The 13,203-nt window shown below is 43.9% G+C and overlaps 1 protein-coding gene across 1 annotated transcript in view; it reads right to left on the reverse strand.

Annotated features, from left to right (window-relative positions):
* Positions 1 to 13,203, reverse strand: part of CAMTA1 (calmodulin binding transcription activator 1) — a 769,191-nt gene that overhangs the window by 102,049 nt on the left and 653,939 nt on the right. The window contains exons 6-7 of the mRNA XM_044996562.1: positions 10,736 to 10,876; positions 6,031 to 7,883 (exon numbers count right to left, since the gene is read on the reverse strand). Of these exons, the coding sequence (XP_044852497.1) occupies positions 6,031 to 7,883; positions 10,736 to 10,876 (1,994 nt within the window). The remainder of the gene's footprint in view (positions 1 to 6,030; positions 7,884 to 10,735; positions 10,877 to 13,203) is intronic.

Below are 13,203 nucleotides of genomic sequence, written 5' to 3' on the forward strand. Positions count from 1 at the left end.
AAAAGATGATATTTGTTTACACTTTTTATTAGCATTAGGGTTTGAGTTTATCCGATGTTTAAAGAGTTCCTTTCATGGGTGACTAATCTCACTGAAGCTATGAAGCAAAGGCTCTGACAGCAAAGCATTTTTTTCTATTGTGTTATGCCAATAGAAACATTTATTATGAAAACTTGTTGCAGGCAATTTGTGTTCAGGAAAAAATGATTTTCACCTTGGCAACTCTTCCAGCTCCACTGAGAATCCAAACAAGGCAAATCCTACTACACACACTGAAGCACAGTCATTTCAGTGTCTGTGGAAACTCACTTCCAAGCAAATATTAATTGCAAACTGAATGGTAAAACAAAACGAAAATGATTATTGTGATGAACCCAACAATCCTAGATTCTTAGGATCCTGAAGCACCCAAGCAGAGTATGTTTTGCAGATGCAGAAAGTTAATTTTATGGCTTTTCTCACTCTTTGATTAGTTCACAATGAAAACTTGCTAATGAGTTGCTGATAAATGTGAAGTGCAAAGTACATAATATTTTTATGATGTGATTATGGCAGCCAGAACACCAGAAAGCAAAAACGTACCGGTAAAGTTCACCAGAAAGGACAGCATTAAGATGCACTTCTGAGCGGTTCTTTGTTAAATGGGATAGTGGTCTGGGCGCAGTTCCAGGATCACACAGCACACCTGTCTGTGTGACCCTAAGAGAAACCTGCCTAAAACGAAGAAAACCCAACAAGGCTTTCTTAGAAGAATAATGCCACCACGGTTACATGAACGAACACAAGTTCTGGCTTGGGGCCTTTCCGAATGCCCTCAGAAACAGAAGAAAGAGATATTCTTGGCAACTTTGTGCTAGAATTATTGCATAAGGTGAACTCTGAGGAATCCCTACAAATCTGGAACACAAGAAAAGCAGCACAGGAGCAACAAAATAGCAATTTGGGACCTGCTCCCAGTGGGTACAAATGCAAGAAAAAAAATTCTCTCCATATCTCAACATTGTATATAACAAATATTGTATATCAGTAAAGAAAATTAACATCTGAGGTGATGTTTTGAGCTGCTTGGGAATCAAGATTTGTGACCATAGACTCCAGCTTTGGCTCTACCCAATTAAGAAGAAATCCTGGATCCAACATTATATTTGAAAACTGGTCCCCAGTGATTCTGGCCATAGAATAATCAGACCTAGAGAATCATTCAAAGGAAAACAACACCAAATTCTGTGAGAGGAAGAGAGATGACTGGTGGTTTAGTGAATCAATTAGATAACAAAAAGGTTTCCATGACAGCAGCATAGAAAAAGGATTTGCAACGAAAAAGAGATGAGTTTTCTGAGCTTCTAGGCCCTCTACATAAGCCGAGAGAAGAGTCAGTCTGCCAGTATGGAGAGCAGGTGCAGAGAAGAATGTTGGCCCTTCTCCAGCTCAGACAAAGGTGAACAATGTACATTCTGAGATGTGAAATCCACAGAAATCCTACTGGAAAAAATGAAAAGCAGGGGGACACATAGATCAGGGCATGAAGGACCTGAGCTGAAAGAATGGAGGAAACTCTCAGAACACGCAAAGGGGAGAACGCTCTGAGAAGGATTTCAATGTTATTCATGTACTCTATACTATGAGTCCTGGGCATGGTGCTGAGGGTTGCACCTCCTCAGTGGGAGCTCCTAGCGATACTGTGCCTGAGCATTGATACAACATATCCCTTTGAAAGGTTGCAGCATCCTGTTAGGTGGTTACTAGTGCTGTTGCCAGGACAGGAGAGATCACAGACAGGGAGCACAAGACCGGGATTGTTCCTACTGCCTGTGCAGGGGTAGCTGGCAGGCACTTAGGATATGTCTACTATTCAATGTTAGCTCAGGCTCAAGCCTAACTGTCCTTCCATCTACATTCTAACCAGCGGCGGCTCCAGGCACCAACGCTCCAAGAGCGTGCCTGGGGTGGCAAGCCGCGGGGGTGCCCTGCCGGTCCCTGCGAGGGCGGCAGTCAGTCAGCCCTCGGTGGCTTGCCTGCGAGAGGTCCGCTGGTCCCGTGGATTCGGCGGCAATTCGGTAGTGGGTACGCCGAAGCCGCGGGACTGGCGGACCTCCCGCAGGCAAGCTGCCGAATCTGCGGGACCGGGGACCTCCTACAGGCAAGCGGCCGAAGGCAGCCTGCCTGCCATGCTTGGGGTGGCAAAAAAGCTAGAGCCGCCCCTGCTTGGACTCAGGGCCTCAGGATCCCACAGGGGTGGAGGGTCCGATCTTGAATCAAGCTGGAACCCAGGGTTCGAGACCTATTGGTTGGCAGTGTAAACACAGTCCCACTGGACTCGTGCTCTGGGAGTCCACCAAAAGTATTCCACAATCCCACAGGTGCCTTTATTTGTCCTCTGGGTTGTCAAGTTTTCCCACACTGCACTTGTAAACAAAGGGTTAGAGTGGCCACGTTTTGGAAGGGCACGAGGACGGTCTGGGATATGAATGGTTAGACTCAGGCCTGTATAATGCTGGAGCTCCAGGCTGACCCAGGGTTCAACAATTCCTAACCTGGGGTTACAAATGAATGTAGATGTGATGCTCAAGCCCTAGGTTAACAAACCTGAGGTCTGCAAACTCGATTTCTACTAACCTGGGCTTACACGGCCATGTAGACATACCCTTAGAGTTAGGCTTGTAGATCTACTATGCTTGGCAGTTGTGCTGACTATTGCTCACTCTGGGTTTATTACTGAAGCATTTCCTGTGTGGTGTGACCACATGGGCCTCTGTGTGTGCCCTGCTCCCGCCTGGCACAACATGACAGTGCCAGAAGCTACTTTCCCCTTGTTCTCACTTCCATCGAGAGAACAGAACCTGGCGACAGCAAGAGAAAAAGAAAGAATTAATGAAATTCCTCTGTAGAAAAAAAACTGGAAAAAGAAGAGGCTCACACTAGACACAATGACAGAGCTGCCAATATCTGATCATTGTCATGCTGAGAAAAAAATCCCACCTCTACCACCAGGTGCTAGGAGGAGCAGCTCCCTGAAAACTGTAATCATAGCAATGGATTCAGCAGCAAATGTAAAAGATCTGACAGCCACCAGGAGCATGGAACTTGCGGCAGATGAAAACAAAGTTAGCTCAGACAGTGGTTACACTCTGCATCTAAAAGTCCCAGCTCATCAGACAGCTTTGCAGGCTGTTGCTGCAGAAGTCAACGAGAATGAGCTTCCTCTCCACAGACCAAGACCTCATATGGTGCAAACTGGGGTCTACAATGAGATGTACAGTAACACTATTGACAAATCCAAAGGTGCAGAAGAGAACAGTCTGTTTGGTCACTTTTGTCAAGATATTCTGAATGGCTAATTGGCTCCTCAGGTCAGTCCTGAGCTAAAGGATGGGGAAATCAAGTCAAGGACAAAGAGAATGAAATCAAAATGAAGGTAAAGGGCCAGTTCAGAGCCAAAAAACAAAAAGGACAAGCCTAACATCAAAGGAAATAACAAAAAGAAAATGAAGATTCAGAAAAGCAGTAACAATATATTACAAGAGAGTCTTTTGAACAATGTAGAATAATTCTCTGAGCAGGCTCAGAGTTTCAGGTAGTCTCCCTGTCCGCCACTAAAGTTTATGGCTAAGGGTCATTGGGCTCTTCAGTAATAAATGTTCATGAAGCTAAGGCAGGTGAGCTGTGCAGGTGTAGGTCTCACTACACTAGGTAGCAGTGCTGACTCTCAGATTCACTTGATGTTATTACCTCTGGCATAACTGCATGGGCCTTGCCTCTTGCTCCTGCCTGCACCACAGCATGGCCTCTCCAACCTACCCCCTAGTATCTCCTGTGCAAGGCAGGCTCCATTCACACTGATCCCCTTCATTTGTGAAGAACCCCAGATTCTATTGTGGTAAAATGCACAGTTGGCAGCTCTCATCTCAATGGGAACATGATGATGGTGCTTACAAGGGAGGGACAATGTATTTTTGGACCTGTCTGCCAGGACTGCCAAACTCTGTTACTGTTTGGTTAGTGTGGAAAGGAAACACTTCCCTCGGAAGCTGAGCTATTTACCTGTTGGTTAAAGATAAACAAAAGGACAGATGCTTTTATTTATTGGCATTGATTTTCAGAGGGGTTTAGTTGCTACACAACATGTTATCGTGCTTTTGTACAGTATTAAACCAATAAATAACCAGTTTTTTTAAAATACCAGTAATATTCACCACAGGCCCTGCCACATCAGCTTTTTATCACGCTATGAGGGATGATTCTCAGAGAATAAAAAAACCCAACATCCAGATACAAACATGCTGGATTTCCAATCTCTCTCTGGGGACCAGTTGATGGTAAATTACCACTAACAGAACATGGTAGGTAATCAATGACCAATTGCTGATTAGTTTGTCCCAGAAATAGAGTTATTCCAAACCCCCACTGTGGCCTCAGGCCTTGATAGGCATCCATCTCCTATTCTAGAAAGTTCCAGATTTCCCTAGCAACGTTTGTGATGTACTGTACAGCATTAGGGCTGAACTGTAGTAAGTGGTTGATTACATTTGTATTATGCACGTAAGCTGTACACTGATCTGTAGCTGGACTGCCACTATCGGCTGTTCTCAGGATGGGAACTGGCAAGGTTAAGAAGTGTGACTGAATGGAATGTGACAGGTCCCCAAAGTAGCCATCTATTTAATGTTGACTGACCACTCGCACAGGCTGCGATCATGAAGCTCCTCCTTTTCTGAAGGATGAATGCTGTTGTATTTTACTGAATTCCTTCGTACCCGACAGGTGCGTTTCTAAGGCTTTAGGAAAGTAATTCATTACCTGTTCCCTTAACAGCTTTGTCTTGGAGTCATCAGATGGTCATTTCACTGAAAGCTAGGTAAACTACTCTGCTCCTCGTCCCAGATGTGTTCCCTCCTGCCCACTCACCGTTCCATATCAAGAGATTTCAGAGTCTAGATGCACTCTAGTGGTTTTAGATCACAGAAACAATGGACATGCAATAATTGACATACAATTCAGAGAGTTCTGAACAATTATAACACAGCTGATTTTTTCTTGAACTGCTGCATTTATCCCAATAATGAGCCCATAAGCAAATTTTCTAAGTCTAGGCTTCAGAAACTACTAAAGGACAATTTCTCTTTACACTTGACCAGTTTGATCCTGTCTATTCATTATAATGGTCAAGGCTGAATATTTTTCATCCAGCAGTACGGGGTTTTCACGTAAACAGGAGTTTGTGTGCTGGCATTTCCAATCTGTGGTGCAAGTGAGTGTATCTGTATAAGGCAGTGGTTCCCAAGCTTGTTCTGCCGCTTGTGCAGGGAAAGCCCCTGGCGAGTTGCGCCGGTTTGTTTACCTGCCGTGTCCGCAGGTTCGGCTGATCGCGGCTCCCAGTGGCCATGGTTCGCTGCTCCAGGCCAATGGGAGCTGCTGGAAGCGGCGGCCAGTATGTCCCTCAGCCTGCGCTGCTTTCAGCAGCTCCCATTGGCCTGGAGCAGCGAACTGCAACCACTGGGAGCCGCGATCAGCCGAACCTGTGGATGCGGCAGGTAAACAAACCGGCCCGGCCCGCCAGGGGCTTTCCCTGCACAAGTGGCGGAAGAAGTTTGGGAACCACTGGCATAAGGTACGGAACCAAATTAAGTACTGAACCTAATAAAGGAACTCCTGGCCGGACATTTAGCTACTGACAACATTAAAACCAATTGCAGATTTAAGTGTCAGGCTCAATGTGCAGTATGCACAACTTTTCTAAATAAACTAGGCAACACTGGGAAGGCATCACATTGGAGATACTTTGCTTTATAGTGAAACAAAACATTTCTGTTCTGATGCTTTTGTAAGTGAGGAAAGAAGCCTTGTCAGGGTAATTAGGTGCTTAATAAAAAGATCACTCAGACATGAAAATGACCTCAAATGCTCTTATTTCTAAGAGGAGATATTTAAAAGCCTTGTCAAAGTTTAAATAAGAAGATTCCTGGAGCCCTTATTAACTAAGGAATTAAAGATGGGTGAGTAACTGTTAATGAATAAAAGCTGGAAGCTTACCTCAGGGTAAGACCACTCTGGTGAGTAATCTGTCACCATGAATAAGCGCCCGCTCTGCTGCAACATCCCCAAGGTGCCTTGTGCTGCGGCTGCTGAGACCACCTCAGCAACATGCATGTATGCCATGGTACTGGTTCCATTCTCGGCACTGCTGAGCTGCATGCTGGCTTGCTGAGGGCTGCAGCAAGGAATGCACATTTCAGCCTGGTTGTAGGTTGCTCTGTTGCCATCTTCAGGCTGAGATAGCCCGGCACTGTCACCGGACACCAGCTGGTGCCCATAGATGGCATTACTCCCACCTTCTACTGATATGAAATCATTAATAAGATCTGAAAACTGGTTGCTGAAGGAGATGTCAAAATGGTCCAAATTAAGCTCCATGTTGGAGGAGTTGTTTAAGCTGGGATGGGCCACTGGGTAGAGTCCTTGCACCATATTTCCTTGGAGAATAGGGAGATTATTCCCATTCCTGATACCACCATTGGCCTCGGGCTGCATGTAGTGCTCTGTGTTACAGGCTTGAAGATCCCCTGATTTAAGAAGATTTTCATTCCCTTCTGCCTGCTGGGAGGTCTCCATGGGAACTTCAGCTTCTGCAGTCATAGCCTGGAAGTTTGCTTGGAACTGCATGAGCTGGAGAGAAGAGGTGGACTCTATTCTAGTTTCCACTGTGCCATTGCAATTAGAGGTTGTTTGGGAGGATTCTGTTTTCACATTGGGGATTCCTAAAGTGTTCACAAAAGAGCCACTTGTGTCATTCAAGTTGTTATGGGTGTTTTGTTCAAGAGGGAGAGGTTTGCTGGCATCCTGCAGAAAGAAGCTAGGGGAAGGGGTCTGGTGAACATGAGGACTCTGGACTGTCTGGTTGAAACTGGAAGAATAGTCCTTGTTGGAGTCAATGGCACTGAAGTCCATTTGCTCCAAGGTGGTACTTGGGCTCAGCCCGCCTCCAGATGGAAGCAGACCTGACCCTGTAGTAAGGCTGAGAGAATTAGATGCAGAAGTGGAGGAAAACGCTTCTTTGGACATCTGTTGTTCAAAAGAAGTGTCCTCAGTTTTAATCTCTTTAGTTAGGGCTGCACTGAAATTGAACCCACGTTCTGTCGTGGGCGACTGTCTTATGTTGGTACTAATGCTGTCTCCTTTTAGGCCTCCTCCACCATAAGTCTGTCCCTGCTTGGGATTATTAAGAAAACAGTCTGGGTCAAAATTCATGGTGGTTTCTGGAATTTTTCTGCTACCATCCAGAGTTGTAGAGAGCACAAGCTCGTCAGAGACATTGGTGGGCAACATAGACAAGCTCTCTGAACTGCCTGGTGTAGGAAAAGCAAACTTGTGGCCATCTGAGCTCACAGCCAGTACCAGTCCTTGTGCAGCGGCATCTGAGGATAGGAGGTGTTGATTTGGGCCAGTGGTGGGTGACATGGTATACACGGCTTCACTGGTGACTTCTGACATAAATACTGTGGCACTTTGCGATAAACTTCCCATCACCGAGGCAACAGCCATGCTGGAGACACCAGTGACTACTGGGCTATCAGCCATATCAGGGTCACTATTTAATCCACTGCTGATGGACACAGGAGAATTCTGGGTAGTGTCAGGAACTTCCACCTGATTGGTGGAAGAGACCTCAGTACTGTTTTGATGAAGCAACACAGGTTTTGCCACTTTGCCATTCCTCTTCTCCCGGCTGGAGGTCTTGCCATGACTGTGCTCATTCTTGCCTTCAGAGACATCATTATTTTGTACCTCTGAGTGAGTGCTGTACCCACCTGTCCTTGGTTCGACCTTTGGTGAAATGATGCGATGTTTGGCACTGTTACACTTGTGATGCACACTGCTACCTGCTCCTGTTCCAAAACACAAACAACGTGTGTAATTAACAAACTAATCAATGAAGATAACATTAATTGTGCTATTTTCATTTATGGCATGGGATACCTGTACTTGAGAGCAAGAGCGAGAGTGTGTGTGTGTGTATGAATGGGAGTGTGTGAGAGACAGATTTTAAATAACGTTAATTTCTTGCCAATGTCAGATTGACAGCTCTGAAAACTGAACTTCCTTTTACATCCATGAACAGATACACTATGTGCAATGACAGCAAGCCACACTACCTTCCCCTTCATTCAAAAAACACACAGCACACACTGCCAGTTTTACCCCGACCTGATCAGACCCCCTCTAGAAATGAGAGAGTTCAGGCTCTGTGCCCACTCTTGGGGTTGTTCAGTATGTGTCCAAGTCTCACTGTTGGGACTGTTGAGACAGGCCCCTATTACTGCCAGCTGTGGTGATGGATGGTGAGATGTGGGCCACATTCCACTAGGAACTAGGAAAAGACTCCCAAACCTCCCTCCAATACAAGCAACACATACTCATTTCACACAGGCCATCTGTCAGATGGCTTGGTATCTGCTCATGTGGATTGAGTGCCAAATGATGATCTAGAGCTGAAGACTCCATATCCCACTTCCGTTCCCTACATCATCCAGCCATCTATGTTATTTTTGTTATGATCTTGTCCAAATACAGTTGTTGGCCAAATTATTACAGAGAAAGTAAATTAGAACAGAGAAAGCTTTCTCCTCCCAGAAGTACTGTAATATGTAGCACTTCTTAGCTGTTGCATTCAGTTCACAGGCTGACAGCTAAAACATTTTGGAGCTTGAGAGGCTTTGTACACTGGTGATTAGTACCAGACAGGATGAAAAACCAGTGAGGAAAGGTCACCAGAAAGCAGTTCTGGATAGGAGGTTATCCCAGTCATGCCTTTATTTGCCTGTCATGGGATGAGTATCACTTGTTTCCGGAAGTTGCAAAATTAAGCTGGCTGGAGTAAATGATTCTCTCGGCGACTGTCTTTTCACCACAAAATCTGGCACTGGGAATGCTTTTTCTGAGAAGAAAGGCCCATGATTTTTTGATATTTCTTCCTCTAATTGATTCAGTTTTCCCAGAATGAGGTAAGAACCTTAATTATTGTACAGTACAATGACCTAATGGGTAAAGAAACCTTCTCCTCATAGCTAATGGCTACAATTACAACTTCCTTCTTCTGGGTATCATAAAGTGGCTGCGTAGCTGCTATAATTTGCTAAATCTTTTTGTTCCTTGCCCTTGAAGGGGAACTTCTCTATTATATGTACAAGATCTGAATCAGATCACCTAAAGTAGTTCAGAACAAAGCTTTTGAAACTAAATGCAATAGTAAATCTCTCCATTCTCTTAGGAACAGAGCTGAACAAGAACTAGAGAGAGGCTTCCAAGTTGCTATCTTTGAGTGGGACTGTAATAAGTTGGGGATGCAAGCTGCTGTAAAGCAAAGTGATACTGGTACATTACAAAGCAAGCAGCAGACTTAGCATAAGACAAAACATCAAAGGGAAGAATAAAATAATTCATGTTCAGATCTGCAAGCCTGGATCAAGTGCTGATCCTTAGGGGTTGAATTTTATTCCAAACCTAGGTATTTCAGAGGTCATCAGTCTTACTTAAATCTTGATTGTATAAGAAGACTGGGGAAAAAAACCTGAAGCACAGACGGTATTTTTCTTTGACAAATTTCTCTAAGGACTAATTAATTTATTGTACATTTTACTTGACCAAAGTAGCAAAAAGGGGTAGGGATGAGGCAGATGAGTTGGAAAAGTGAATCACTCAGATTCTCACTTCTTATTATAAAGCGCTAACACTAGAGAGGATGTACCTTTCCTAGCTGTTTCAGGCAATCTCAGCCAAGCAGAACTCTTCTCAACAGGAAGGAATTTTCATTCACTATTTCCATCAACATTAAAAAAAACCGAGGACTATTTTCACTCTTTGTTATCTTGTAATTAACCATCTGAAATGCCCTATGGGCACACAGTGCAGTGTAAAGCTTATGGTGCCCAGAAAGTGTCAGTAACACAATTTGAGCAAGCTGCAGGACACAACATGCTTTCTAGAGGAAGCCGCCAGTAGAGGGAACTGATGAATTCTGAGAGCTCGCATGTTACAGTCGCCATATTTTTCAAAACCCCATGTTGCATCTTTAATATGTTTGAGGCTTCATCAATTACTCCTGGATTAACTGTATCTCAAAATTTGTGGCAAAATATTTTTAATGGCTAGGTAACAACAAAGAATACGCTGAGCTTAGATTAAAGCTACAATCTGAGAGATCGTGAAGATAAAAAGGAAATAGAAAGAAGTTCAGCATTTCATAGCAGATAACATCTTATTTATGGATTTTCCCAGAGACTTTTACTCAGCTGCCCAGTGGGGTTTTTATTCTAGCATAATTTTTATTCCATCAAATAAGGGTCATTTTACTTTGCTAAAAGGTTAATTCTCACGTGGCAAATATTTAGTAACATAGTAGGACTCCCAAATCCACATTCAGAAGCATGGAAAATCCTTTCCAGGAAACACCTAGAATGAGATCAGCAGTCACCTTGAAGAGCGTAATCAGCTGCCAAACAGGGCGGCCCTGTTGAACTACAGAAAAATATGTGAAGATCCCATTTAGCCTTCTCTGTGTTGTCTTATTTGAAGACATCAGCAGTGGTTTCTTAGCAGTGGCTCACAAGGTCCATTCATAGGAAATCAGAATCTGAAGTGGATCTCTGGATGCAGATGGGTTTCTTGGTATGCAGTTGAGTTTTGATTTGGAAGGGGACTTAGCCCTGTTGTCTGCTCTCTACTGTAATCAGCTACTCACCCAAGTTGCCGGTGCAGAGACAATTGTGCGTCCGAGGCTGTGGTTTGGTCTGGTGACTATCAAGGATCTGTTGTACAAGCTGCTCCACAGAGAACCCTGAACTGCTGTTCCCATTGCTGCATGTCCACTTAATGCCATGAACTGTGGAGAGAATAGCAGAAAACATCCATCAGAGGCTAGTCAGAACACAGCAGTAAATCATCAAGAGCTACCCCCAAAAACACGTGTGAGGCTATTCTTCTGTTTCACAGTGCTGTCAGAGCTGCAGGATAATAGTAAAGAACAATATTAATTAATAATACTTTACTATTTTCTACTCTCTTCAATTCAAGGGTCTCAAAGTGCTTTAACATGCATGGATTAGGCCTCACAACCAGCCTGTGAGGTAGGTACAATTACTCCCATTTTTAAAAAGTGAGCCCCAGTGGTTAAGTGACTTACCCAAGATAATACAGAAAGTTAGTGGCAGAGCCAGGCATATAACCAAGGGACCCTGACTTAAAGCCCCCTTCTCTAATGCCTCACCACCTCTCAGATATCTCTATAGGAGCCTCTAGTGTTCCAGAGTTGCTAGTGCGGTATCTGCCTAGCTCTCTATTTAACTACTCACAGAGAGAGAGAGAGAGAGAGAGAGAAAGAACGTACAGCACAACTGCTTCAGCTCCAGAAGAACTGGCGAAGATAATTGCCTAGTAAGATATTTATTTAAATACCTTAAAACACCCGATACCAGTGTACTACCCAACAACAACAACAACTATGTAACAAAGACCTGGTCTGGGGAATGAGGTTGCAAATTTTACCCACCTTCTCTGCATTCATCTGTCTGCAAACTCCATGGCATTTGTACAGATGATTTCTTCCTAATGCCATGAGCAAGTTTTCAATAATAAACCAGTGAACACACACCAAGGAGAAAAAAGATTTCAGCAGGAAATGGATTTCAGTTTCCTGTTGGCAGGGGTTCATTAAACAAGGTGAGTGATAAGAAAAATAGTGGTGAAAACTCTCCTAACAGTGTATTTAACATTTATTAGAAACTAGTAAGCTGCAAAGATGGGGGATGACAGTAGCTGTGTTTGATTCGAGTAACTGCGCAGGTTTTAGAGCAGCATTCTGCTATCGTTTGACTGCATAATGTGAAAGTAGAGTTAAATAGTTTTATATAAAATCACCAACCAACAATTTACTAATGCAATAGGAAATTTTAAGCCATTGGTAGAAAAGCTGAGGGCAGCTTTTTGATGCGCTTCCCTTGGCTAGTGTGCTAGTCAGGCCAATGGGAGGGCTGAACTGTTGACATAGGAGCTAACTCTTAGAATTATGGCTTCATCCCGGAATTTTTCAAGTGCAGAATCTCATATAAAATAGCTTTTTTCAACCTAACAAAATGAGAAGCTACTTTCAGTGAAATATGCGAGAGAAAGGTATTTTACAAAAGTTATTTTCGTTTTATTTCCTCTAGTACTTCTCTATGCCTTCTTCTGCTATATATTTTTTGTTTAATGTCCCTTGTGTGCTCTAGAATGTGTTTTTAGATTCTCAGAAGCCCTATATGTTGGCAAGATCATTTGCAAGGTGAATCACAGTCTTTCCCCCTTAACTGTGTCCATTCAGCTTCTGCAATTTTTGGTTCAAGCACTAGGTCTTGTCCTTAAAGGTGCCGAGCACTCTGGGGCACTCCACCAAAGAAGGTTCCTTGCAGATTCAAGCCCCCAAAGCCTTAACCTGGAATCACTGAATTAATAGAATCATATAAATGTCAGTCGGAAGGGACCTTAAGAGGTCATCGCTAGCCCATCCCCCTGCACTAAGACAGGACCAAGTACACCTAGACCATCCCTGACTGTGTTTGTCTAAGCTGCTCTTAAAAAACCTCCAATGACAGAGATTCCACAACCTCCTTTGGTAACCTGTTAGATAACTATACTTCTAGTTATAAAGTTTTCCTAATACCTAACCCAAATCTCCCTTGTTGCAGATGAATCCCATTAATTACTGTCCTACCGTCAGTGGACATGGAGAAATAACTGTTACTCACCTCTTTTGTATCTGTTGTTCTTCAAGATGTGTTGCACATGCCCATTCCACTCTTGGTATCTGTGCACCCAGAGCACAGCCGACAGAAACTTCTTCAAGCTCCCTCTGCTGGTGCATGCCACTGTGTGCAGGTATAAAGAGGGGAGCCACCCCTAGCCCCCCGTGTTCCTTCTTACCATAACTCTGATGTAGAAAGATAAGGCAGTGGGTCCTGGAACGGACGTGTGCAACACATCTCGAAGAACAACAGTTACGGAACAGGTTAGTAACGGATTTTCTTCTTCCAGTGATTGTCATGTGCATTCCACTCATGGTGACTCACAAGCTGTAAAAAAGGATGTGGGATCAGAGTCTATTTCAATAAAGATTGAAGAACAACTTGTCCCACTCTAGCATCATCTCTGGAGTCCTGAGCCACAGCATAGTGG

This window comes from Mauremys mutica, chromosome 21, assembly GCF_020497125.1.
Source record: "Mauremys mutica isolate MM-2020 ecotype Southern chromosome 21, ASM2049712v1, whole genome shotgun sequence".
Lineage (NCBI taxonomy): Eukaryota > Metazoa > Chordata > Testudines > Geoemydidae > Mauremys > Mauremys mutica.